General features: G+C 49.0%; 1 protein-coding gene across 2 annotated transcripts; it reads right to left on the reverse strand.

Annotated features, from left to right (window-relative positions):
* Window positions 1-46: 46 nt before the first annotated feature.
* POLA2 (DNA polymerase alpha 2, accessory subunit) lies at window positions 47-27,067 on the reverse strand. 2 transcript variants are annotated; one of them, XM_028118239.1, is made up of 19 exons: window positions 26,995-27,067; window positions 26,284-26,678; window positions 22,570-22,694; window positions 21,984-22,063; window positions 21,543-21,600; window positions 17,459-17,565; window positions 14,667-14,860; window positions 13,986-14,074; window positions 12,562-12,717; window positions 11,878-11,940; window positions 11,119-11,161; window positions 7,392-7,516; window positions 6,846-6,884; window positions 6,096-6,169; window positions 3,058-3,166; window positions 2,713-2,819; window positions 1,614-1,673; window positions 1,240-1,366; window positions 47-527 (listed from the first exon to the last, which is right to left on the reverse strand). In XM_028118239.1, the coding sequence occupies exons 2-19, from the start codon at window positions 26,360-26,362 to the stop codon at window positions 375-377; spliced, it is 1,788 nt and encodes a 595-aa protein (XP_027974040.1). In that variant the 5' UTR covers window positions 26,363-26,678; window positions 26,995-27,067; the 3' UTR covers window positions 47-374. The 2 variants fall into 2 exon arrangements, with proteins under 2 accessions (XP_027974040.1, XP_027974039.1); XM_028118238.1 differs by having other exon boundaries at window positions 26,885-27,051.
* Between the last annotated feature and the right edge of the window lie 484 nt (window positions 27,068-27,551).

Raw genomic sequence — 27,551 nt, forward strand, 5'->3', positions numbered from 1 at the left:
CACTACCAGGAAAAAGAAAGAGCGGAAGAGGAATTAAACTCAGAAGTCACCCTCAGAATTTACTTTTATTTCTCCAAAAGTTGTTCCTGTGTCTGATTCATGTAGAAAAATCACAAAGTCTTCTTGCCTTTTCCGAGCATGCTGCATCCACAGCCAGTTCGCCCTGGACTCCTCGCGTGTCCACGACAACAGCTTTCTTCCAGAGCAGATCGACTCAGGGTCAGGGTCCAGCTGCATGAGGCCTCGCCCGCTGGGCCTGCGCCCCGCAGCCTCCCCTCTACCTCTCAACGGCTGGGCTCCTGTCAGAGGGCCACTCCCGGGCTCTCAGACGTCTGTGAGCGCCGCATGACGGGGGGCAACAAAGCACCCAGGCCTCAGATCCGGACCACCTGGACGGCAGTGCACGGACTCCGCCTCCCCTCCCCGCCCGCGGCCTGCTGCCTCCTGAGGAAGAGTCGGCCAAAGGTGCCCCCCACCTGCCCTTTGGTGAGGCGCCCGGGATTCACACAGACACAGCCGAGGACATCCTGGGGAGAGGAAAGGGGCCGATGTGAGAAAGCTGGAATCATCTAAGAGTCAGACCCCAGAGAGGGGTTGATAAAATGGAAAGGAAGGCAACTGAACACATCTCAAGTCTAATCTGTTAACTTATTATCGGAAAACCCTGAATTCCTTTTAAGCCTCTGAAGCGGAATGAAGGAGGGTAACAATCCGTTCCCCAACTTGGGAGACAAACCTGACCTGGTTATTGTTTTCCAACACAGGAACACAGTTTTACCTTTTGAGATTGAACTGGCTCTGATTTGGCAAGAGGGCTACGGGTTGGGTGGATCCCCCGTGAGGGACCCACCCCAGGTGGGCAGGGCCTCGGGTGGCAGAGATGAGAATGACCAAGAGCTTCTTCCAAGTTCTCAAGGCTGAGCCCCCATGGAGATCACATCTGAATTTGGTGGAGGGGGGCAGGCAAGTGCATGTGCGAAATGTTCCCAGGTCACCCTGACATGGCCCCTACGTGACAACCACTGTTTGAGGGCCTTCCTACCCGCCCCTGGGACTCCCAGGGGAGCAGGGGGATGGCTTTTACTTAAATGTTTTACTAATATTCGTTTTCTAGTCCTTTACCACCTCTCCCAAAGAAATGAGGCCACTGTCCCCACATGAGGAATGAGGATCAGTGGTCTAGAAGGGAAAGTCAGATGGGTCCTGGCATTTCTGGGAAAAAGCAGACTTCAAACCTACCTTCACAAAGTATTTCAGCTCTGATGGGATAATGAAGACATCCGGGGTGACAGGTAGCTGCGCATAGGTGTAGAAATTCTCATAGTCAATGGCCATGTCTTCCTGGGGAGGGTAGAGCGGGTAGTAGCTAGAGAGACGGAGAGAAACAGTAAGCAGTGACTGAGCCGGGGTCCCCTCTTCCCACATGGTCTCCGAGCTTTCACAGACTGTCTCTCCTGTTCCTCCCTGTGTTTGGGGGACAGAAGGCAGGCTCGTCATCACAGGGGGTAGTTCCCTGGTAGTGCCCCAAGGAAGGTGCTCGCAATCAAACCTGTCAGAGCACCAGACCCCAAAGAACACTCGTCCTGGTCAGATATTCCCACGAGTGAGCTCACCTCCTCTGGGTCAGGATGTGCTTGAGGATTCGACTGAGTCTGTCTGAAGTTCCGGAAGCACTGGGAAAGCAAGAGAAGCAAGAAATGGAATGCAGAGCCTGGTTTCTCAGCTTCTGTTGTCTCTTTGGGGAGAACCTGAGGATTCGATAAACCGGCGAGCACACACAGTGATGAGAGGGTACCTCTGGGGAAGTCAAAAGACCCCCCGACAAAGAGCTCGGTCTGTTCCCACCTGAGAAGGGGAGCAGGCCACCGGGTTGCGACGGGAAAGAGCGGGCATCCCAGGTGATCAAGACCACAGCAGGCTGTTGGCTAAAACTGCAGTGTGCAAGAATGTGCAAGGAGTGGGCACCTGGGTGGCTCTGTTGGTTGGGCGGCTGCCTTTGGCTCAGGTCATGATCCCAGGGTCCTGGGATCGGGCCCCACGTCAGGCTCCCTGCTCATCGGTGAGCCTGCTTCTCCCTCTCCCTCTGCCTGCCACTCTGCCTACTTGTGCTATCTCTCTGTCAAATAAATAAAATCTTAAAAAAAAAAAAAAAAAGAATGTGCAAGGAGTGCAGCAGCATGCAGTGAGTGTGTTGTCAGGGTGACCCTTGCCCCTCAGACCTCAGCCAACAAGCACACACCCATCTCCCCTAACACGCGCATTGCTTCACACTCCTCTTGGCGATGGGGGAACTGCCGGACCTGCAGCAGCAGGCAGGCTAGGTCTGATTCTCTGCAGACCGACGCCCTGCTGAGTAGCTCGGCAGTTCATCCTCTAGGAGCAGGGACACCCACTCCTGTTTAGGTCGCGAGTGTGGGAGGTGAAGAAAAGGAGATGAACTTCTAGGATTAGAAACAAAGCGCAAAGACACACGGCCATGGTTCTTCAGGGTCTCCAACGCTGTACAGACAAGCGCTAGCAGAAACAGATGCATCCCGTTGCTCCGGGTGGGAACAGAGAAACTCGAATGGCCAAAGGGTCTGGCACAAAGGGCTGCTCTAAGGACTTCCCAGTCAAGGCTCTGCCAAGCAGCCCCTTGATTTTCTTGGTGGAAGAAAGGCCCAGGGTCCAGAGAGCCAGCGTCCTGCTTGCTGGACCAGAACTGCTTCCCACCTACTGATCTCCTCGGCTCCCATGTGGAACAGCAGATCTGTGGACGTCAGGCCAAAGATCACTCCATTTACGGAGAGGCTGCAGGGCTCAGACACGAACTGCACTCGCTAAAACAAGAAGGGGTGAGACAAGCATTTGTGCACCAAAGCTAGAACCTTCTTTCCCATGAAAGTGGGGGGGGGGGGGCTCCCAGGGGAGGAAAGACCACCGAAAGGGGGGCCAAACCAATGGACAGTAAATCATAAATACGTCTGTTAAAGAAAGATGCTTAAGATTCAGGCCCTATCCATGCACCCAGAAGGATTCTCCACCCTCCACTCAGGGGCCAGAGCGGGGATGTGGTACCTTTCTGTCATCTCGAGGCAGATCGGAGTAGTTGAAAGGTGGCTGTGGGTACACGGGCTCGCGGTGCACGTCCCTCACGGATGGGACAAAGACGAGGTGGGAGCCAGAGCTACTTCATCCAAAAACCATCAGAAGAGGGAGAAAAATGAGCGCAGTCGAGTTAGAACAGCTGGACGACAGACTGAAAATGTCAGGGCTTGAGACAAGAGCCTCCACCCAGGGAGGAATTTCCGAACTGAATTCTATAAGGAGAGGCGCTGTTTCCCATGGGACACTGAGAGCAAAAGACACCTTGTTCTCACTTCCACACATCTACCTCAATGAGGCTCAGGTCACCCGGGATGTGCTTTGTCCTGCCTGGCTCCATGGGGTGTTCCACCGGGGAGAGGATGGGACTGTTTGGTAGGAAAGGGGGAGCAGAAATTGGGAAATAGAAAAATCTAGAAAGACAAGGTTCTGACCAAAGAACCAGAGACGTGCAGCCAGATACGAAACCAAAGTTCTGACTTCACACTATGCACACAGATGGGGCGTACAGGCATTGGTCTCCCTGACGGGGGGCTCTTGCCCAGGGAGAGACCAGCCATGACCGCACCCTCACACTGCCTTCTCGCGTAGAGGGTCAAACCTCAGCCTCCTACCGGAACACTGGGTCCAACTTAGAACAACAGACAGACAAACCTTCCGAGGGATGGGGAAGAGTGCACCTGGCCTCTCTCTGAGGCCCTTCCCTCTCGCATAGGGAAGCGATGCCCCAAGTTTTTCTCAGCAGACTGTCTTGCAAGAGTGACAGGACTATTTTAACAGCAACAGGAAAAACAGATTTCCTTTGATGGAGGCAGAAGGGGAATCTCTACGGTACATGTAAGTGAAGAAAAACCTTTAACTCAAGGACCCAACTGTTTATCCTCAGCCACACACAAGAGGAAAGGAAAAAAAAAAATCCCGTTTCCTTGGTTCCCTCAGCTGTGCTCGGCAGAGGGGCCTATTACAAACCACACAGGCGCAGTGTCCCTTTGAGGGTATGTTTAAAACCCCCCACCAGCGCTCGCTGTCAGCTCCCTCTCTTGCTTGAAAACTATGGTCTTCCCAGACGCAGGGACAGCTCCGAAGCTGCCTTTCCCATGGGATAAAGGTACTGGTGACTGTTGTCACATCTGTCACTTCTCTGTCATACCTGCTCAGAGTGTGAACTGAGACTTGTGCAACAGAAAACCAGGATCTTGAGACCACTTTGCACATTAGTTACAGTCCCTGTGACACCGAGAAGTACATGATCGGTACCCAAAGCCAAGGCTGACCCACCCGGGATTAGCCGTGCTCCAGACCCCACAGGCTCAGTCTGTGATGGACACAAAGGGCGGAGGTGCCGCTGGCCACGGTTAAAGGGGTGGAGCCGCTGTTTCAGCGAAGGTGCTGGAAGGGCAATGGTTAAGGAGGAAACAGCCCTCCTGCTCATGGCTATGAAGTGGCTGTAGGGGGAGGGATCTGAAAGAAAATTCCAACTATGCTGAGCATTGCACAACCTCGTGCATCACGGTGGGAGGGTCCCCACAGCCGCTCCCTCTGCGGCTCTGCTGCTCTGTGGACAGGGCACTTCCTCGAGTTCTGGCTTTTACTGATAAATCAGCTTTGTGCTCTGCACGTCTGATCTCTCAGGAATAAAAATAACCCCTCCCCCCCAGCACGGACCGCTTATATACTGTTTTGGGGAGGGCAGGGCGGCTCCTCCTGCCCTGAGGCGCACACTGGCTGCAGAAGAAAGTGCCTGGCAGCGCTGGGCACAGTAACAATGCCCAGTTTGTTCTTTGTTTGTCCCACTGCTGTCACCACCACATGGGGCGAGGAACCAAAAACAGAACCCAATGTCGCACTGAGAGCACCCCGCCTGCTGGGGCATAGCTTTGAGGTCCCTGCCATCCCCAGGGGGCCCAACCCAACACGGACACCAGCCCTGCTCCTGGCACTTGGGGTGGGGAGGAGTATCTCTGAGGGCACTAGGTGCTCCCCAGGTCTGGCCTGCGTCACGACAAACGACAGCGTGGGAGGCAAGAGGCACTTGGATTAACTTCATTTGGGTGGGGGGAGTGGGGAAGGGGCAGATCCAGGCGCAGGCTGAGTCCCCTGACTCCCAGGTAAGTTAGGGGGTGCTTCTCCCCAGTCCCCGAGGCCTGCCAGACCGGCCCTGCTGCTGATACAAAAAGGTAGTATTACGACTAATCGACTCTGGGATCAGTTCTCACAGCGAATGGGCGGAAGATTTTAAGAACCACCTTTGTTATAGACTTGTTTTGAAAAGCTTAGCCTCAGGAATGTTTATTTTCTATGAGCTCAGCCGCAGGCAAGCAAATCCCTAGAGGAGGAGATCCATCACCTATACCAATTCCTTTCAAACCCCGGCCCTGGAGGAAGAGAGGCAGGAAGTGAGGATGTTAGCTTCCTGAATAACTTCCTACTTGTAGTTCGAGACTCTTCCTGGAATAGTGCCTTTTCTCTCAAATTAGAATTGCACATCTCTCCTCACAGTTCCTGCCCCTTGGTCTATGGCAAGGATCCAAGATCTCCTCTCTGCACCCCCAAGTTTCTACCACGGCCTGCTCGGCCGTCCATCTGCAGTGTCCCGTGAAACGTGGGGCAGCTCTGACTCTGGGGAAGGACCTGGGCTCACCCCAAAACAATCACTCAAGCATCGAGATGTTTGGGGCCCCCAGGGATTTCACTGGGGAACTCATCAAACACTTCTCAGAATCAGCTGGGAAGATTCCCAGGGAACAGGAGTTTATACAAAAGGGAATGAGAAAAGGAAGGAAGTAAAGGCAAGCAAGGGAAGAGCGAAAGTCTTCGCAGCCTTTTCCTGTCAAGCGTGTTTGTCTCTGTATTTCAGAGACGCCTCTTAACCCGGCGTCAGTGCACTTGGGAGTCAAGAGGAGGATCTGATCTCTGGAGTTCACAAGGATCAAGGGACACGAGCTGCCATTCCTTCCTGCCCCGGAGAGACCGGCTAGCGCGAGGTTCTGTCCAACAGTCTGAATTCTGACCTGTGCGTTCCTTCAATAATTGTCCGCAGGCACTGCTTGAAAATATCTTCAAACGGACTTGTGAGCAGGCAGTTCTGCAAGAGAAGGAAGGAGACCGATTCAGAGAGCAGACGCTGGCCTTTATTCACTGGCCTAGCGTGCTGAACGACCCCGGGGGCCACCTGTTGGGCGAGGAGCGGGAGGACAGAGTACGATGAAAGACACCTGTTCATGGTCTCTGTCCTCAAGGAGCAGACTCTGTTTGGGGACAGGAAAGGGGATGGCGGAGGAATTCATCCTCTAGAATGTAAGCTGAAAGACTAAAAGCAAGAGCATTCTGCAATCCTTTCTATGGAAGGCACAATATCCTGAGATAGAGGGTGGGAGGCACTGACTCTCGACCACAGAGATGTCCTGAGAAGGGCCTTTCGTGTTTTCTGCATCAAAGGACAGTAAGACATGGGTCCCGGAGCCACAGACACCTGCGCCTGTGTGAGGGGGCTCGTGCCTTAGCACCGAGCCTCATGGGGGACACCAGATTCACGGATGTGCACTTCCCTCCCCCAGCTTCCAAATGGCCTTGTATTCTGATGACATGAAGCCTTCAAATATTTACAAAAATACCCTGCTACAGTGTTTTTCTGATTAGCCACAGGGATTAATTTAGGTTTGTTACAAATGCAGCATAAAGTCCAAAATATGGAAACAGGAGCGAGGGCTCAACTCGATGCAGGTATCGGGCACTTTTCCTTCTTGGTCCCCGTCACTTACCTCCACCTGTTCGTGCTTAGCGTCCAGGAAAGGTCCAAACTGCAAATAAGAGAAACAAAGGTATCAGAACCACTCGGGTCCGTGAGTGCCTTCACACACCCTCTCCTGGCGGTTCTCTGCCCAGGGCTCATCTGTCCCTCCAGGTGGCAGACGGGGTGGGAGTACCCAGCCAATATCACAGGCAAAGGCTGTGATCCTGGATGGAGGGAGGCCGCCAAGGCCCCCTAACCAGGTGTACTGCCTCCTACAACACTGAGCTTTTTTAAAAAAACTTTATTTGAGAGAGAGGGAGAGGGAGAGGGAGAGAAAGAGAAAGAGAGGAGCAGAGAGCGAGGGAGAGAGAACCTGAAGCAGACTCCATGCTCAGTGTGGAGCCTGACTCGGGACTTGATCCCATGACCGTGAAATTGTGACCTGAGCTGAAACCGAGTCAGACACTTAACTGACTGAGCCCCCCAGGCGCTCCTGGATCTTTTTCTAAGGTCCCCTCCCCAGTTTTCCCATTGGTGCCTCCCCCAGTGAAGCTGCCCCAGGAGGGCTTCCTACCAGGATGCAGACATCAGGCTGATCACGGTTGATGGTGGCAATCAGATCGAGCAGAGGGTCGTAGGTGATGCTGTCGGATGTGGTGTATGGCCCACAGGCCACCAGGACCACGTGTTGCTCAAAATCTAAGACAGAAAGGATCACAAAGTGTTGATTAAAAGATAATGGGATGGTGGGAGAAAGGGCAATTAGGGAAAAATGCCACAGGATTCAATTAATTAAGAGTCTCCCTAAGTGTACAATGCTGGGAATCCAAGATCTCATCCCCATCCTCAAAGAATACTCCATCAGCTGCTAGAGACAGGGAAGTATGCGAATAACTAGGGAGTGACAGGCTGTTTGCTAGCAGCACACTGAGCAATGGGAGAATGCAGCAATCAGGAAAGACCTGATCAAGGTGAGATTTGCTCATGCCTTTCCCCTAGTTATTTTTATTGTGATGAAACACAAACACAAAATTTACCATCGTAACCATTTTTAAGCACACATTTCAGTGGCATTAAATAAATACAGAATGCTGTGCAATCATCACCGCCATCCATTCCCAGAACTCTTTTCCTCCTGTCAAACCGAAACTCGTCCCCATTAAACATGAGCTCCCCCTCCCCCAGGCCCTGGCCACCACCATTCTATTGTCTGTCTCTAGGATTCTGGCTACTCTAAGTATCCCACATAAGTGGAATCATACACTATTTATCTTTCTGTGACTGGTTTGTTTCACTTTGCTTATGCTTGTAAGTAGAATTTCCCAGGAGCAAGGGCAAGACAGGGTCCTGGAGAGTGTGTGGTTTGAGGGAACATCTGTGTTCCAGTGTGACTGGAGAACGTGGTCTGGTGAGGAGTCCACAAAGATGGGCTGGGTGTGAGGCTTGGCCTGGGATTCCTGTGTGAGGGGTAGGGAGGTGTGATGTTTGGCCAACTGTCTGCACTGCCTTTTTTCTCAAAGAATTGGCTTTCCTTTGGGAGAGCCAGCCCTCTCCTCCACAAGGCAGTCTGGGGGGTTATAAATCAGGTGCACTGTCGTCCCCTAGCTAAGAGGCAGGCGTGTGACCAGTTTGAGCCGTCCACACTCTCCTCCCTGGTAATGGAATCTCGAGGTGAATCATTTAAGAACAGAAAAAAGGGTGGAGCTGATGTATTCCAGCCAGAGGTAACTGGATGAGATAGTTGGGGAATTCCTGCTAGCTGGACACCTAGAGTTGTGAGGTCCTTATCTGCTTCTGAGTCTGCATTTCTAGCTCCCTATCCTTGCTGTGAGCTAGCTGGATTTCCCCTAACAAATTCTCTTTTTCTTAAGTTAGTCTGAACCAGTTTCTGTAGCTTACGCCAACAAAACCCAAAGATCTCTGACTTATCACGTAGTTGTATTAGTTTTCTATGGCTACTATGAAAAATTATCTCAACCTTAGTGACTGAAAACAAACACGTATTTATGATTATGGTTCTGGAATTCAGAAGTCCTAAAATCAAGGTTTTGGCAGGGCTGCATTCCTTCTGGAGGCTCAAGGAGAGAGGTTTCCTTGACTTTTCCAGCTTTTAGAAGCCACCTGCATTTCTTGGCTCATGACCCCTCCTCCATCTTCCCAGCCAGCAGCCTACCATTTCTATCTTTGATGTGGATCCTTCTGCCCTCCCCCTTATAAAGACCCCTGTGATTACACTGGGCCCACCTGGACAATCCAGGATAATCCCTCATGTCAGGATTCTTAACTGAAGGACAGCTGCGAAGTTCCTGCTGCCATATAAAATAACCTACGCCCCCGTCCCAGGGATGAGGCCGTTACTTGTCCACCAGAGCAGTAACACCATGAAGCAAGATCAAGAGTTCAGGGAGAAGAGTCTGTTTCATGCAGTGCTAGGGCAGGGGACAAAGTTAAATCTGGTTCTGAGGAGCCTACAGGAGATGTAAACCCTGGAGGAAAGCAAGTGCCAGGAGAGGAAGGCCCACTTCTCATTCTGTGTCTCCCTTAGTCTCTAGCTCAGTACCTAGGTCAAAAATGTTAATAACTTATTCCACTGCTTCTGCAGGCTTCCCTGGCACACAGCTCAGGCTCTGGGCATCTCAGCCGCGTCAATTTCATCCCACCACCTGGAGCGGATCTAATACCACCATGCTCCTCTTGTTGCCAGCAACACGGACCTTCTAATGCAATGTGCAATGTCATAAACTCCTAAATTTCATTCCTGATTCTAGGTCTCTGCCAAGAAGGACCTCATCACACACTGTTACTGTGCATGGGGTGCCGACAATACCCTAGAGTTGGCCATCTCACTGCGAGTCCTCAACGGTCTTCTGCTTTGCTTTCAAAAATGCTTTGAATTATTTTGAAGCAGTCTGTTAAAATTTCTTTTTGTCCTTTCCCACCTAGGTTAGTTACCAGATAACTCTAGGTTCCTTAGAAATTTGTCTTTTCTTTTTTTTTTTTTTTAAGATTTTATTTATTTATTTGACAGGGAGAGACACAGTGAGAGAGGGAAACACAAGCAGGGGGAGCGGGAGAGGGAGAAGCAGCTCTCCAGGGAGCCGGGAGCCCGATGCGGGACTCGACCCCAGGACCCTGGGACCATGACCTGAGCCGAAGGCAGACGCGACTGAGCCCCCCAGGGGCCCTTGTCTAACTTTTTAAAGAAAGATTTTATTTATTTGACAGAGCGAGGGCGTGAGCGCAGTGGAGAGGGGCAGTGCCAGAGGGAGAGGGAGGAGCAGACTCTCGCTGAACGGGGACCCTAAGATCATGACTCAAGATGAGGCAGACGCTTAACCGACTGAGCCACCCACGCGCCCCAGAAATTTGTCTCACTTTTTAATAAACTTTTTATTTTGGAATAACTTTAGGAACGTCGGAAAGTTGCAAAGATAATACCAAGTTCTTGCATATATACCCTTCCCCCAGCGTCTCCAAACGCCGGCGCCCTGCCTGACTAGGGTGCACCTGTCAAAATGAATCCAGGGGCACCTGGGTGGTTCGGTCGGTCAAGTGCCTGACTCTTGACTTCAGCTCAGGTCATGATCCCAGGGTCGTGAGATCAAGCTGTTAGGGCGTGCCTCCTGCCCCGACCCGACCCCGTGCGCACGCTCTCTATCTAAAATCAGTCAATCAATCTTCAAAAAACAAAACAAAGGAATTAATGCTGGCTTATTATTGTTAACTCCTAACTATTTGGGGTTCACCAGCTTTTCCACTAATGTCCCTTTTCTCTTCTAGGATCCCCATCCAGGACACCACAGTGCATTGAAAGAAACTATTCCTATTTTGCCTTTTATTTATTAATTTTTTTTTAAAGATTTTATTTATTTACTTGACAGAGAGAGACCCAGCGAGAGAGGGAACAGAAGCAGCGGGAGTAGGAGAGGGAGAAGCAGGCTTCCCGCTGAACAGGGAGCCCGATGTGGGGTTCGATCCCAGGACCCTGGGATCATAACCTGAGCTGAAGGCAGACGCTTAACAACTGAGCCACCCAGGCGCCCCTATTTTGCCTTTTATAAAGTAACTTCCGGATACAGATGGCATGCCTCGTGTAGCCAGAACCCAGGTGGTCACTCTCAGTGGGCTCAGACCCTGGCCTACCACCAAGGTCCTGTGAAGCCACCCATCCGCTGTCCTCCCTTGCCTCCACTGGGAAGCTCCCAGGTGGCTTTGGCAGCTTTCTTGCGGCCTGAGGAACCTGGACGACCCTCATCTACCATCCTCACTGTGAGCAAAACAATGCTTGAACCCAAACTTACCTCCATCCTCTTTGGTGGGCTGATAAAATGGAAGTGGCACGCCCTTAAAAACAGGAGAAAAACTAAACTGAGTTCTTGGTTAAAACAAAGGTGGGGATGGGCCCTGAATGAGAGTGGGGAACCAAAGCTTCGGCAAGTGGGGAGGGAGGGTGGTGGGGGAGGGCTGAGAGGCAAAAGGAAGAAAGCAGCCTCAGCCTTGCTCCCTGGAGCTAAAAGCGCACAGAACTGATGGTACCTATATGGCACAAGAGCAGCAAAGAAACCCTGGTAATGGGAGGTCATGGCTAAACTCGTAACACCCAGCAAAAGGTGGGAGAACACAGGTGCCTGAGGTACCAGTATCCTGGGCAAGGACCTGAGAGCAGGGAATCTGCTACTTTTGCTCACGTTACTCACAAATCTGTGGAGGACTACTGCCTAGAGCAGACGTAGGTAAACTAGGGCCTGTAGGCCTGATCCGGCTACTCTGCCTGCTTTCACGAATCCAGCCACACTCATTGGTTTGCAGGCTGTCTACGGCACTTCTGAGCCACAATGGCCGAGTCATTGTGACAGAGACCGTATGGCCTGTAAAGCCTCAAATATTTACTGTACGGCCCTTTACAGAAATGGTTTGCAAGGGGGCCCAGAGGCAGCTTCCCATTCTGTAGAGAATTGAGAAGCAAATAAATAGGTTCTCCTGAGTTTCCAGACAGACAGAACGGCACATACTGTGTCTGCAGCAAAGCAGGAGGGAAGATAGGGCAACTGCCATCGTACCTCGTAGACTTTGGTGGCAATAAATCTTCTACCAGTTGTGTTGATTCCTTCCATAACTACAACCTGAAGGACAAGAAGCAGAACGGGAGATGAACAAGGGATCGGCAATAAAACTATTTTGATATAGTTAAAAAGAAGTACTGGGACGCCTGGCCAGGTCAGTGGGGAGAACATGCAATTCTTGATCTTGGGGTCATGAGTTTGAGCCCCACGTCGGGGGTACTTTACTTAAAAAAAAAAAAAATCTATTAAGTACTAAGTCCATCTATCTCATTTTATAATTACAAACTTGGCGGTATTTTCTAGAAAACAAATTAAGGGGGTTGTGTTAGTAATAATAACTGCTCTATACGGATGACCTAATTTTTTGTAACAATCCTATGACATAAGAATTATTATTCCCATTTCAGAGATGAAGACACGCTGACTTCGAGACGATAAGGGACCTGGCCAGAGTGACACACCCTGCTGGGGTGGAGCCGGAGGCTGAACCGGGCAGCAGGTCCCAGAGCTGAGGTCAGAGCATTCAGGGAAAGCTGGAACCCCCACACCGCTGTCTGCTCTAGAGCCGGTGCTCCCACCACACCTCGTGAAAGTAGGAGGCAGCCAGCGACGAAACGCTCATCCTACCGCCGCCCACCACACACGCTATAGAGCCAACAGCACGCATGCAACCTGTCTCACCTGTCCGGGAAACAGAGAATATTCTTTGAGCTCAGATAAATTCACTGGAATCTGAGCCCCCGAGGAATGTTCCCGGTCTCCTTCAAGAATCACTGACTTGCTGTTCAGCTTCCCGTTGGTGTCACAGCCAATCTGGCCCAGCAGAGTAACAGGCTCCTACCGAAGGTGTAACATACGAATGACAGTCTTGGGGACAGGAGCTCAAAATCTGGGGTCAACAGGATGAACAGCAAAGCAAATCCCAAGCAGGAAAGATTTTTTTGGCAGGGGCATCATATTAATAAGTATCATCAGTGACTCTCAGGGCATCTGGTCTGCCCACCCACCCAATGCTTGAGCCCCTCTAAGTGGTCATCTAAGCTTGGGCATCTCTAGTGAAGGCAAACTTGGTCCCTGTACCCCAAGGCAGCCCACTGCATCTCTGCATAGCTTCAACCATTAATAGCTCACATCTATCGAGCTTACTGAATACCAGGCATTGTTCTAAAGGCTTACGTGGATTAACTTGTTTAATCCTCACAATGATGGTGAAGTGGATACTATTATTGGACCCACTTTACAAAAGAGAAAAATCAGTAACAGGTTACGTAATTTAGTTAAGGTCAAAGAGTGGGTCGAGCCTGGGTTTGAAGTTTGGCTCCAGAGCCAGATTCTTAACCACACACCATATTGTCTCTTAACAGAAAGTTCTTCTTTAAATTGAGCTGAAATTTCTCTCCCTGTGGCTTCCTCTGTCCTGTTCCCATTACAGGGGGCAGTCTGAGGAAGTCTAATCTTTCCCCACAAGACCGTGCATCCCTGCCTCCCCTCTACTACTTCCTCCCAATTCCTCCCAAACTTCCTTATATGACATGGTTTTGCATTCTTCCCCAACTGGTCAATCTTCTCTGAATGCAAACAATGACAGAGGTGCCTTAAGGAATCTTCTAGAACACATTTCCCCTTAGATTAAAAAATGTTTCAGAGAGAAAGCACTTGAACATATGCCAGATTAAACTACAATTAAAGATACTACTGGCAACAGTTGACCCATAAGGACAGAGACCAACTAGGGGAGAGACTACGGGTCACCATTCCTGGAAATCTTGTCCTTGCTGTTGTCCTCATATCCTGATCACTGAACACTTCTATTTGTGGGAAATCTCCAGGGGGCTACCTGCCTCACCACTGAAAAGGAAAAGGCCTCAGTCTTTGCTTATGTGCAAGACCCTAATCCAAGTGCAAAGAAAATGACCATCTCTGGTCACAAAACCAGAGAGCACTTCTCAGTCTTTCTTCAGAAGGATCCATGTTATCAAATCCGACCAAGACAGATGTTCTAACTAGAATGTAGACAAGAAGTAAAAAAGGAAGCAAGGATGCCTTTTTACCATCAGTTTAAAAATACAATATTAATTAGGAAGGACTATTAGAACAATTCTTACTTGAGCTGGGACCAGAACAGGAGTAAAAGCCTCAATCTTGTAATGTTCCTTGAGTTCACTGCCAAGTTCCTCTATCTTACAGGTCAGAACTGAAAGCCCAGAGGGGAAAAAGTACTGTGTTTAGGACATTTCACTTGTCAAGAGAAGATACAGCGCATCGTAAAATATTGAAGTCAGTCATTTTACAGAAGGAGCAGGGTGCCCAGGACCTCTTTCTAAAGCCTTAGCCAATCTCCCAATACTTGGTGGCTGAAATTTGGCCACAGATCATGTGGCATAATCCCCAAGAGTCAGCACGGATGTCCACAACCCAGCCTTCCTTTCATTCTGGCCATCATTGTGGGGGAGTCAAGTGCAACGTGGAGAGTCTTCCATTCTTTATAAGGAAGAAACCATAAATATCTGACTTTCACTGGCTTCCTCTACACAGTTCAAACGGCTGTCACTGGGAAATGGTTATGTGCTTTTTCTTTAGGGAAGCGAAGTGACATGGGAGAATTGCTGAGAGTGTCACCTCATGTCCTTCCACTGCTAGGGGTACCCAGAGGACATCTACCAACTTCTATATTCAAAGGCTACCTCGGAACTTGTTCTACCAGCCTAGCTGAAGCTTTGTTACCTACTCCACACCCTTCTAGGTGGTTTTATATTTTCCAGAATCGCAAAGAGAAAAACAATTACCGTCTCGAATATCTGGAAGCTTCTGAAACATTGACTTGTAGCTCCCGGTGAGTGACTCTGGACCCCCCAAAACCTTTAGGCTGATGTTACTGGCTCCTCCTCTTCCAGACCAAGACACTCCTTGTGTTGAGCCGAAGGAGGTAACCACTTCTCCTCGGTTATTTCTCGAGTTGTATTTCTGAGAGGGAGTAGCACTGATTGGAAGCAAAACAGATGCACATTACTGTGTTCCTATCTAAAGAGAGAGACGAATCAAATGAGGTTACCTTGGAGATGGGGACTGGAGAAACGTCAAGCTGGCCTCACATTTTATATCTAATCAGCTTAATGGGGTTGGACATACCCGGACCTTTAAGGAATTTCAGGAATGAGGGTAAGTTTAGAGACAAAGACATATTTTTTTTTAATTTTATTTATTTATTTGAGAGAGAGAATGAGAGAGAGAGAGTACATGATGGGGGGGAAGGTCAGAGGGAGAAGCAGACTCCCCGCCAAGCAGGGAGCCTGATGCTGGACTCGATCCTGGGACTCCAGGATCATGACCTGAGCCGAAGGCAGTCACTTAACCAACTGAGCCACCCAGGCGCCCCAGACACAGACATATTTTAAAAAGGTTTTCTCCTAGCTTACAACTAAACAAAGCAAAACCAAACCAAACTCTGGATTAAGAAGTGAGTTTAAAGTACCACTTTCTTTTCTTTCTTATAATTTTTTAAAAGATTTTTTATTTATTTGTGAGACAGAGAGAGAGAGAGAGCGCGCGCAAGCGGGGGAAGGGCAGGGGCAGAGGCAGACTCTCCACTGAGCAGGGAGCCTGATGCGGGGCTCGATCCTAGGTCCCTGAGATCATGACCTGAGGCAACGGCAGATGCTTAACCGACTGAGCCAATCAGGTGTCCCTCTTAATGATTTTTTTTTTTTTAGCATTTATTAGAATACCACTAGAGCCTGGCTGTGGATAAGCCCAAAACTGCCGTGCCTCTACAGTACCTCACAACATAGTTCAAGGTAGATACCACAATAAAATGAAGTTAAAAGGAATTCATCAGCTCTCCCCTGTATGTGTGGAGGTGGAGATGTAATGAATTCAGTCAGCTGGTGAACAAACATTCCTATTCTCCGAGGCTCAACTGACAAGTTCTCATATTTCCACATGCTGCCTGGTAAACAAGAGCGTGAACATCGCCGAGCTCCTCGGAAGGCAGTGCGGGCCTCTAATCCTCTGGATGGGAACACAGCTTGCAGAGAGGTCGCTTTCAAACAGTCTGCGCTTTAGGCACCGAAGCTTTGCAGGAACCAGTTTTATGTGGGTAATACTGCAACTTCTTCCCACAGAGGCTATGGAAAATGAGCTCAATTAACGATCTCGATCTCCGCGCTGCCTCTACCTGAATAATTTAGAAGTTACTTTCATAAATTACAAAACCAGTTTCTGATGTCAGCTTTATCAGCGTGCATTAAAAAATGCCGAGGCAGCGTACCGCCGGCTTCTCTGAGCTCCTCCCCCCATAGCTCTGTGGGACAGCGGTTACGGCTGGCCCTTTAGTGCAGTGATGCTTCGGGGGACTGCTTATTTAGAGAGTGTAGCTGCTGTCATAGTGCTGGCTCAGCTGATGAGAACCGTCTCTACCTATCAAGTTTCAAAGATGCCTTTGTACGTCTGGAAAGCTTGCCTCCCAAACCAGTTTGAGAACTCCCGAAAGCAGCAGTGGACTACACTAGAGGAACTGTCCTTCCCAGTCCTGTGGTCGCTCACCTGGAGTGACTGCTGTCACCTCCTTTCTCAAGCGACAGAGCTGGACAATCTTAAGCTCTCCTCTGTCTACAAGGGATCCACAGTACAGGCAGTTCCTATTTCCCTAAATGGTTAATGTGACGGGTCCTTAGCCTCATCCTGACCTGGCAGCACCAAGACTTTCTTCTACTCGGCAGGGCCTTTGCCAACGGAATTCTCTAACAGGAGACATGTCATTTATGGATTTCAAAAAAATCACATGTGATCTTTGTGGATTTACGTGCAGAGGTGGCAGCAGGGATAAAAATGCCAATTAAGTCTGTGTAGATTCACAGCGACACGCAAACTCTGAGAAACTAGTTGTAACCTGAGAGAGGAATAATAAGCAGGTTATACAACAGGATGAACACAGATACGTGCTATTCTTTTTAAAAAATACATACTGGGGACGCCTGGGTGGCTCAGCTGTTAAGCGTCTGCCTTCGGCTCAGGTCATGATCCCAGGGTCCTGGGATCGAGCCCCGCGTCAGGCTCCCTGCTCAGCGGGGAGTCTGCTTCTTCCTCTGCCTGCCACTCCCCCTGCTTGTGCTCTCTCTCTCTGACAAATATGTAAGTAAAATCCTAAAAAAAAAAAAAAAAAGATACTACAGATGAAGAGAAGAAAAAGAAGAAAAAGGAGAAGAAGAAACCCAACAACACCAAAACTAACAGAGGCAGGTGGAAACCTATTTGTCTCTATTGGCAAGACTCCTGAGACTCGTAGACTTCTGAACAGACAAGTTGTTTTCCCGAGAAGATATCTGCTCCTGATCTAGGAAATGAGCCCCAGAAAAGTGGGTGGAAAGTGAGTTTCCTTAACTACTGGAAGACACGGTAATTTTCCACACAGGAAGAGAAGGCAGGGAGGGCAGAGAGCAATAGGCTCTCAAGTCAGGCACCACAGAGGTACACACCCACCAGTATTGAGTCTGTCACTCTGGAGGGTCAGCCCCCTGACAACCACAGAAAGGGGAGGGCAGGCCAGCTGTCCGGCAGCTGGATTCATTCTGATCTGTACCTTGGAGAGAAACTTGATGGCGAGAGGAGTTGATGGGGGCTCCAAGTAGACACAGTCCTTTTTGTTAGGGGGGTTTCTGGGGTGGTGATAGCTCGCTTCTGAGAACCCTAGGAACAAAACAGAAAACAAGATCCCAGTCACTGTAGACCCACGTTGCTACCTGAGGGTAGAGCCCCTTAGGAAGAAAAGCACGGTGCCCAAGTGAAGGGCACAATGTAGGGTTGGGCTGGTTCCCTTCTTAAGGCCCCGTCTCCAAGCACAATCCCATATAGAAATCTTGAGCAGCTATCACCAATCCATTGGTATCTTGTCCCGATTTTGAAGGCAATTATGAAAAAGTAGTGACATTTCCCAGAAATGACTGCCAAGCAGGCAATCTGTCCTATCAAACTGTTCACGTGGTCACTTTCTTTCCCCACCCCTTTGCTTTAGAACAGCTGGGAGTTTTGACCTGCGCAGACACATTTTCCTGAGAAGGGATGGGACCACATTACTACTCATTTTGGCAAAGTCCCCTGCACGTTTTCAAAATTAGAGAAAGGAATGACTCCAGGCAGATAACATGGTTGAACTCTTAGTCTATTTAGCAAATGCCTCACTGATGGTCACTTCTGTTCTCTGGCTTTTGCTCATCAGCAAGAATCCAAAGGTATGCCCAGGATGGAGGATGAGACCCACAGCTCAGAGATCTATTGCTCCCCAGAGTCTAGGATAGCTGACTCTGGCGGAGATAAGATCTTTGCCGGGACCGCAATCAGGAGGCCAGCCGGTCTGCAGAGGATTCCCTGCCCTCGGGCTCCTCCTGGCGGCGCACCGAAGTTATGCCACCACAGTTGCCTGCTGGTGACAACTGGGGACAAACACAAGAGAACAGATGCAAGAAAGACCATCAAGTAGCCGGGACGGAAACTAGGTTTTAAAAAGAACCTGATGCTACTGCTCTTATACAATAACCATTTTTAAATACTCCTTTCTGGTATTTTCATACTTTTCCAACTCAAAAAATATATAAATTCTAATATTTACAATCTTAGTTTAAATGTAAACCTTTATTTGAATATTACATATACTGATTTTTTTCACGCTATATTAACTATGAACGTTTTCCCACATCCTCACAACCTTTGTCCTTTTTAGTAGCTGTGAATAAATTGATACATAATAGTTGACATAACTACTTCTCTACCGCTTGATGTACGGGATGCTTGTAATTTTGGGTGATTATAAATTACGCTGAGATGCCCATCTTTACGCAGACAGCTTCTCCCATAATTTGGATTATTTCCTTAGGAGAGATTCTGACTAGGGATAAATACTGGGCCAAAGGATGGATAAGATTTTACGGTTTTGGTATATTTTCTCAAACGACTCTTGTAATCCACAGGGGCTGTCGAACTCTAGGGCCAAGGTTGTGTGGGAGTATTTCCAGACAAAGACAGTCCATCTCCCAGGACATGGCAAGAGGATGGCACATTGGGAGGCAGGGCAGTTTCATGGCCCTTGTCCTCAGCCCTCACAGCACAACCCGATGGTGTCAACAGGCCAACTCGTTATACTTCTCAGGGATGCACTCACTCCCACCATGCTCATGAGATTTGCTATTAATGCTGCATGCCTGTTCATTTGCAGTGAGAAACAGAGTGACTGAGGATACCATATTCTCATATCCTGGGGTAAGCACATTCTCATACCACACAGAAACCCAAATTATAGGTCAGGTTACCAGTTTATTAATGTACTAGAAATATAACATTAGAGGCATGGGAACTTCAAATCAGCAGGCTAACACATCCCCTCCATGTCAGGCAGGACACGTGGAAAGCCAAATTATCACCAGGGGATTTATGACGAGTGTGGAGGCAAGGGAGTAGCTGTCAACTGTACCAGGCAAATATTTAATAATGATCAGGCAAGGCCACCAGAACACTCGGCTCTATGACACAGGTACACCTGCCTCGGACACCCCACAAGGGCCTGGCAACCTCGCTGTGTCACTGTTTGTGAGGGAAAGGCCAACGTTCGGCCCCATGACTACTTTGTCGGGAGGCCACTGATGTATGGCCTAACGATGATCCAGCGGCTTCCATGTGATAGGTACTGTTCTAAGTATTTTTCATTTCTCCAGGCCAGACCCATGTGGCATCTCCTCTGAGCTTCAGACATGTATTTCATCTTGTTTGCTCATTTTAGTCTGACTCACTTAACTCTGATTCCCTGGTCACCAACTGTGATTCATAACTGGGCCTCCTAAATACCTTCGTGGCAGGAATGGGAGTCCTCAGGATGGTATTTCCGTCATGGGAGGGGCATATACTTCCATAGGAAATCAAGTAAATTTGCATCTGACCTATGCGTCAGTCTACTGAGAGCTGGATTACCACAAGTCAGTCCCCAAGAACATGATCGACTCTGGATATACAGACAAATCACAAATTCTGGACCTGTGAGGTTGTCAATCAGATCAACATGAGGCAGCCCCACTAGGTTCCACAATCCTGGTTGATGCTGCTTAGGGAGCCAAGCAACCGTTCTTATTCAGAAGGTCTGCCCTTCAACAATGATTAATCTGTCAGGCTCTGGGAAAACAGCGGCGAACACAGCAACGTCTCTGCCCTCAAGGAGCTTCTGTTCTAACATAAGGAGGCAGACTGAAGCAAACAAGGAAATATATAACCTGTCTCATGGTAGTAAGTTCCACAGGGAGAAGTAAAGCAAGAGAAGAAAAGGAGGGAAAGAGGAGGGGTTTGCTCTTGTAGGCAGGTTTGTTCCCTCAGACAGGGGACAGAGGAGGTGGACGCATGTCTGGTGTGTCTGAAGAGCAAGACCAGCAGAGGAGGAGTGGGAAGTGGACAAGGGAGCAGGGCAAACTCAGACAGACCCTCACACACCTTCTGAATGTTATCAGGGAAGCTGGGAGAGCAAGTGGAGGGCTGTGAGCAGAAAAACCTGGCCTGACTTGCATTTGAAAGGAGCACGGCGCACTGTGGCTGCTATATGAATTGCTCAGAGGTGGACAAAGCAGAAAGAAGCCAGGACAGGAAGCTGTCCCGCTCATTCAGGAGATGACGGTGCTGGGGACCTGGTGGTGAGTGGACAAGGTGAGAGGGCTGGGATTCCAGAAGGAGGGCTGACAGGACTGGTGGATGAGTTGGATGTGGAGTGTAAGAGAGAAGGAAGACTCAGGGAGGTCTCCGAGGTCCCTGGCCTGAGCAAACCCCAAAATGGAAGCACTTTTTTGTAAGATATGGGCTCTAGGACAGGAGCACCTCTAGGGGGAAAATCAAACGTTGATTTTACGTCTCTTCAATTTTAAGCCAAGAAAAACTGCAGTATGTCCACATAATACATTAGGTGCACCTGTCTTGTGTCAGCAACTTCACAGTGCGTGTTTTTAGCTCTCCCGCTCTCCACAGGCACACCTAAACTACTTACCTTCTTTCTCACAATGTAACTTGACTTTGAAAAATTAAGGCTTACTCCATGTTTATGAATTTCTACAAATTTGAGCTTCTTGAGGGCAGAGCCCAGCCATGCCTGTTTCTTTCACCACTGCTCACCCAGCTAGTACAGGGCACAGTGCCTGGCCCATAGCCGCTGCTCAGTAAATGACCAGTAGCATCGGGACTTCAGAGATAAGGAAACTGCAGTTCAGAGGGATGAAACAACTCACCTAAGGTCACCTAGGTCTGTTGACTCAGGCTTTGAGGGCAATACTATTCCACTACCCTATCCTACCCCTCATGCTGGGATCCAACACTGGAACTGGATCATTCCATTATAGTACCTCCACCTATACAACACTTTGCAACTTTTATGAAGAGTAATTATGGAGAAACCATATTTACGAACTTTTTATGATGTTTATGCTAATTGAAAAAAGCAGGATAGGTGTATGGTTACAAGGACTGCCATTACATAAACACAGCTATGCCTGTGATGGGAAAGGAAGATGTGTAAGTGGAAACATAGTAGGAACTATATGGGTGCTACTGCTCTCCCTCAGAACTTCAAATGTTGCAATAATGTTTTTAGAATTAAAAAAAAAATGCTATTCATAGAAAGCAATCTCCAAACATATACTCACCTTAGAGGGTGTGGTGTAAGAGTTCAAGAGGCTCTCTTCTTCTTCCTCCACTTCAATTCTAAAAACAGTGCTCAAGAAAAAGACTTCTACCCAAAATCTAAGGCAAGGGTTGATTAAATAAGAAACCTGAATAGTAGCTACTTTTTTTTAAAGTTTTTTTTTAAGATTTTATTTTATTTGTTTGACAGAGAGAGAGAACGTGAGAGAGGGAACACAAGCAGGCGGAGAGGGAGAAGCAGGCTTCCCGCTGAGCAGGGAGCCCAATGCAGGGCTCGATCCCAGGACCCTGGGATCATGACCTGAGCTGAAGGCAGACGCTTAATGACTGAGCCACCCAGGCACCCCTGAATAGTAGGTACTCTTATTATTTGTTTTTAAATTACACAAATTACCAAATATAGCCCCTGGCTTTATATAAAGACCCACAGCAGGAAAGGATACAGCTCTTGGATGGAAACAATGTCTCTAGCTCCCACGTGCCCACCATCCCTGGGCACTCTGGACAATTTTTTGCTCAGACACTGAGGAATAAAAGATAATGAAGATATTATTCCATAGTCAAGTAACAGAGGAGGTGTTTTCCACAGCCATGAGGTAATAACAGGCATTCAAAATATAATCTAATACATAAAATTCCTCCAAGTAAGAATTAAGTTAAGATGATGCATGACAGGCTAAAAACGAAGAGTTATCCTGTGACTGTCTGCAACCACTTATATCTAACACCCCCACCAATGATTTGTTGAAGCCCTACCACTCGACATACACAGTTTTAGGTGATTTAGATCCACTCTCATTTAATTCTTACAATAACCATAAAAAAAAATATGGGTTATTAGAACCACTAACATAAGAGGAAACGGAGGCTCAGGGACAGACATTATGTAGCCTGCCCAAGTGCACACTGGGACCAAGAGTCCAGATCTGTTTCTAAAGCCCATACTCTTCTCACAATACATCACAACGCCTCCCCTCAAGAGCAGAAATGGGGAATTTCATTATTAGTTTCCTTACATTTTGTTCTTACCTCATGCTCAAAAGAGTTCAGGGTCTCTGAGGTGAGGCAAACTTTCCCTGTTCTGGTGCAGAAGGCTATAAGCTCAGCTACCATTCCCTCCTCGTTCTGTCCATACAGAATGCAGAGCTCTGCCACTGCAGGAAGGAAAAGTGGACAGGTAAGAACACAGTTCATTTCTTGCAGCTTTCCCAGTGAAAGGTGAAAACAATCTTCGATTTCTTCAGTCAATATTTTTTCAGCACCCACTAGTCCCAGGCACAGTTCCAGGCATGAGAATATAGCAGTGAACAACACAGAGAAGAATCCTTGTCTCCATGAAACTTACTACAGGAGACAGACAACAAGGAAGTAAAATCTGTGGTACGTTAGATGGTTAAATGTGCTGTGTCGAAAAATAAAGCTGGGGGCGCCTGGGTGGCTCAGTCCGGTAAGCATCTGCCTTCAGCTCAGGTCATGATCCCAGCATCTTGAGACTGAGCCCCAGGTCAGGGTCCTTGCTCTGCAGGAAGTCTACTTCTCCCTCCCCCTGCTCTTTTTTTTTTAAAGATTTTATTTATTTGAGAGAGAGAGAGCATGAGAGGGGGGAGAGTCAGAGGGAGAAGCAGACTCCTTGCCGAGCAGGTAGCCCAATGTGGGCTCAACCCAGGGCTCTCGGATCATGACCCGAGGCTAAGGCAGACGGTTAACCAACTGAGCCACCCAGGCGCCCCTCCCTCCCCCTGCTCTCTCTCTCCCTCTCAAATAAATAAAATCTTTTTTTTTTTTTAAAGATTATTTACTTATGTATTTGACAGAGAGAGACATAGTGAGAGAGGGAACACAAGCAGGGGATGTGGGAGAGGGAGAAGCAGGCTTCCCACTGAGCAGGGAGCCCGATGCGGGGCTGGATCCCAGGACCCTGGGATCATGACCTGAGCCGAAGGCAGTCGCTTAACCAACTGAGCCACCCAGGCGCCCTGCAGTTTTTAGGGAAAGAGCTTTCAAGCAAAGATCCTGAGGCAGAAACAAGATCAGCAAAGCTACTATGGCTAGAACATAGTGAGGAAGGAGGCAGAAGAGGAGTTCAAGGGTAAAGGGAGTGCAGACTGTTGGCCACTATAATTACCCTGGTTAGTACTCTGAGCAACTTAGAAAATCACTAGAGGAGGGCAGCTGGGTGGCTCAGTCGTTAAGCATCTGCCTTTGGCTCAGGTCATGATCCCAGGGTCCTGGGATTGAGCCCCACGTCGGGCTCCCTGCTCGGTGAGAAGCCTGCTTCTCCCTCTCCCACTCCCCCTGCTCGTGTTCCCTCTCTCGCTGTCTCTCTCTCTCTCTCTGTCAAATAAATAAATAAATAAAATCTTAAAAAAAAAAAAAGAAAAGAAAATCACTAGAGGGGGGCACCTGACAGAACAGTAACATGATCCAGCTTCCACTGAACAGGATCACTCTGGATGCTGTGTTAAGTTTAGAACGAAGGGGGCATGGGCAGAATCAGGGGGACCAATTAAGAGAACCACGGCAAAGTGCAGGTGAGAGATGATGGTGGCTTGGATCTAGGTGGTGGCAGTGGAGGTGGGAAGAAGTGCTTGGACTTCAGATAGGAAGCATCCTGAGGGTAAAGCCAGTGGGATTTGCTGATGGTGAAGAAAAAAAGGAGTCAAGGATGATGCTGTTTTCAGCCTAAGCACCTAGAAGGGTGGGGAAGACAGCAGGAGGAAGTACTGAGGAGCGGGAGGACATACGGGAGCTTAGTTTTTAGACATAGAGTTTGAGCGCCTGGGTGGCTCAGTTGGTTAGACATACAGAGTTTGAGGTGCCAATTACAAATCCAACTAGCAGTTGGACAGATGAGTTTGTGGTTTAGCAAGTAGTCCAGGCTAAAATATACACCTGGGAATCATCAGCAACACATGGGATGAAAAGCCGAGAGACCAGGTGAGAGTCCCTAAGGAAGCGTGTGTATTGGGACTCAGGATGAGCCTGAGAAGTGGTGACAAGTAAGATAAGAACAATTAGGCGTGGTGTCTGAGAAGCTAGGAGAAAAACGCGTTTCAAAGAAGACATGACAAGTGGTGTCAAATGCTAATTCCGGATGACTGAAAATTCACCACGAGTTTAGCTAGCTTAAGGTCACCGGTGACCTTGAGAGAAGCAATTTCAGTGAAGCACTGGGGCTGAAAAAGCTTACTGACATGGGCTGAAGGAGGAAAAATTTGAAGACAACAAATATAGACAACTCTTTTGAAGAGGTTTGCTGTAATTGGGGAGGAGAGAACTGGAACCGGGGACTGGGTTCAATAAAGTATTTTAAAAGTGGAGCAAGAACCACACTTCTATGCTATTAGGAGAAAAACTCTTATAGTGAGAAAAATAGAAAATATGTAAGAGGCTAGAATTACTGGAGTGATGTTCTTAAGAAGGTTCGAGAAGGAATGGGATTTAGGACTCAAGTGGAGGGTTTGGATTTTGCTAGGAATAGGGAGAATTTATTCATTGTAATGGGAGGGCAGGAGAGGTAGGTACGAGGAAGTAATGGTGGAAGTTTTCTAATTGTTTCTACTTTCTTGGTGAGACAAGAAGTTCATCAGCTTTGAGGGGGACAGAAGGACGTTAAAGGAGAAGGTGGCAAAGTTAAAGTCCCACTCAGGTTAGTGATTATGAATTAAAAGCCTAGAAGTCCAGGGCGCCTGGGTGGCTCCGTTGGTTAAGCGACTGCCTTCGGCTCAGGTCATGATCCTGGAGTCCCGGGATAGAGTCCCGCGTCGGGCTCCCTGCTCGGCGGGGAGTCTGCTTCTCCCTCTGACCCTCTTCCCTCTCGTGCTATCTCTCATTCTCTCTCTCTCAAATAAATAAATAAAATCTTAAAAAAAAAAAAAAGCCTAGAAGTCCAACACCCCTGCCAAACTAGTTCTGTGGGATGGAAGGACTACCATTTTGGAAAAAAATGCACCGGGTGGAAGAACTTGGGAGTATTTTGGTAACTCATGGTAAGTGAATTATGTTTGCATTCTGGTTTTAGACATTAAAAAAGAAGTTCCAAGTGTTGATGAACAGTTAAGGCAGCTGCACATTCATCCTGATTCTAAAACTGAGAACTCTGTGTCTCCCAAGACACTGCTTCAAACACCTCCTGCCCCAGAGCCTGACCAGTAAGAGGGAGCACCGGACTTGAGGAGAGGAGACGGGGGTCCACAGACTAGCAGTCTCCTTGTCTGTTTCTCCCTCTGCAAACAGCTGACAAGCTAAAGTTCAATTCTGGGAATCCACCTCAAGGGTTCATATCTGCACAGACCACCAACAGTTTTGATGAGAAATGATGGATCGGCCCAAGTTTAAAGTGTAGGCTGGAAAGGGAGGAGCCAGGGATAAAAAGTTACATTTCAAAACCCCCACATCTCTTGTTCTGTTGTGGGGGCTTAAAGAATTTCTCAACTCGTGCCACCGGGCCTAGTCTGAACCTGGCCCGTCCCAATTCCACCTTTCTGGAACTGCGTTGATTTAAAGTCGGGCTTCGCATCCTCATTCTTGAGTTGGGATCCAAGCAGTACACTGCAAACGTTTCGAAGTCCCTACAACCCAAATCTCGAAATTTGGTTTAAAACGTCGTCTCCCAACCACCAAGAGGTCTGCTCTAGGGAAGGGGAAACTTGGAAGCGTTCCCTTTTGGGTTCTAGGGGACTGGGAACACGGAGCGGGAGCGTGGACCTCGGCTGGGGTCCGGGGCGGGGGCGAGGGACTCACATTTCTCGGTCAGAGCCTCCTCGCAATCTACGTCGAAGATCTGCAACTCTTCCAGCAGGCGCTGGGCGGACACACTCATGGTGACCCAGGGGGAGGCCGGGGGCCCGGCCCACCGAGCTCGGACCTGAGTTCAAGGAATTCACGGCGTGGAGGCTGATGGGCAGGACGAGGTTCCTCGGATCCTTTCCCCCTCACGGAGACCGAGACGGAAGAGGACCAAATGGCCCAAGGCCTCCGGCGGTCAGAAGGCCCCCGGCGTCAGTCACGGAGAAACACTTCTTTTGGATGTGGGAGGAGCCCCCAAACGCCGGAAGGAAGAGGAGGAAATCTCGTTATCTCGCTCTTCTGGGGAGAACGTCCGGCTTCCTCAAGACTACCGCGGATCATCTCAATGACTGGAACAGAACAGAGCAACCAGGAAAACCCGCCAAATGGTTTGCATGGTGCGCGCATGCGCGAGCCGGGTTCAACCCCACCCCTTCCCCGCGGCTTCCTTCTTGTTCCCAGACGCCGCGCGCCCCCGCGCGTCCAAGGGCGCGTGCGCAGAAACGCTACTACGCCCGCTCGCGCGCCCGCCGTCCGCGCCTGGCGGTCCGGCTACCTTTTGGCGGCTGCGCAGTTGTGCCTCGTAAGGCGCGAAAGCTGGGCTCTGGTGCGCGACGTCCGGAGCTCGCATCACCTGAATCGCGTCTCTGTGCCCGGCGCGGTTACCTGTATTTCGGGCACCGCCTGCTGGCGAAGCTCCGGTGGCGAATGTTCGTCACCCTTTCGTCCTGTGCGTTGGTGCGCAGGCGCTGTTACGTATACACCCGCAAACCTCCCAAAGCTCCTGTGCGCCTCGCACGTCGTCCCTTCTCTGACCCGGTCGACGTGCGTCTGGGACAAGCCGATAACCGTTGATGATAACCAACCAGATTCCCTAACGAAACCACTCTTTTAAGATAAGCGAGGGCAGGTTAGGTTTGGGTGCATTTGGGATTTCCCTGTAGAAGTTCCCAGTGGACGACTGGAAACTTGGGAGTGAAGATGGTTCACTAAGAGGAAGAGAGTGGAAGTAAAATGAAAAGGTGGCCTTCCCCATGAAATACCTCCTAAGTCTTTGAGCCACAATCTCTGGCTCAGCTTAGATCAATAACCTTGGACATCATGCTCCCCTAATGGGATGATATACTGGTAAATCTTTCTAGAAAAGTTGGGCAGTATATATGAGGAGTCTTAAAGATGTTCATTTGCTCTTGACTCAGCATTTCTTATCCTAAGAAAACCAG

Source organism: Eumetopias jubatus, unplaced genomic scaffold, assembly GCF_037043125.1.
Source record: "Eumetopias jubatus isolate StellerSeaLion01/CBP00866 unplaced genomic scaffold, mEumJub1_p1.0 scaffold_13, whole genome shotgun sequence".
Taxonomy (NCBI): domain Eukaryota; kingdom Metazoa; phylum Chordata; class Mammalia; order Carnivora; family Otariidae; genus Eumetopias; species Eumetopias jubatus.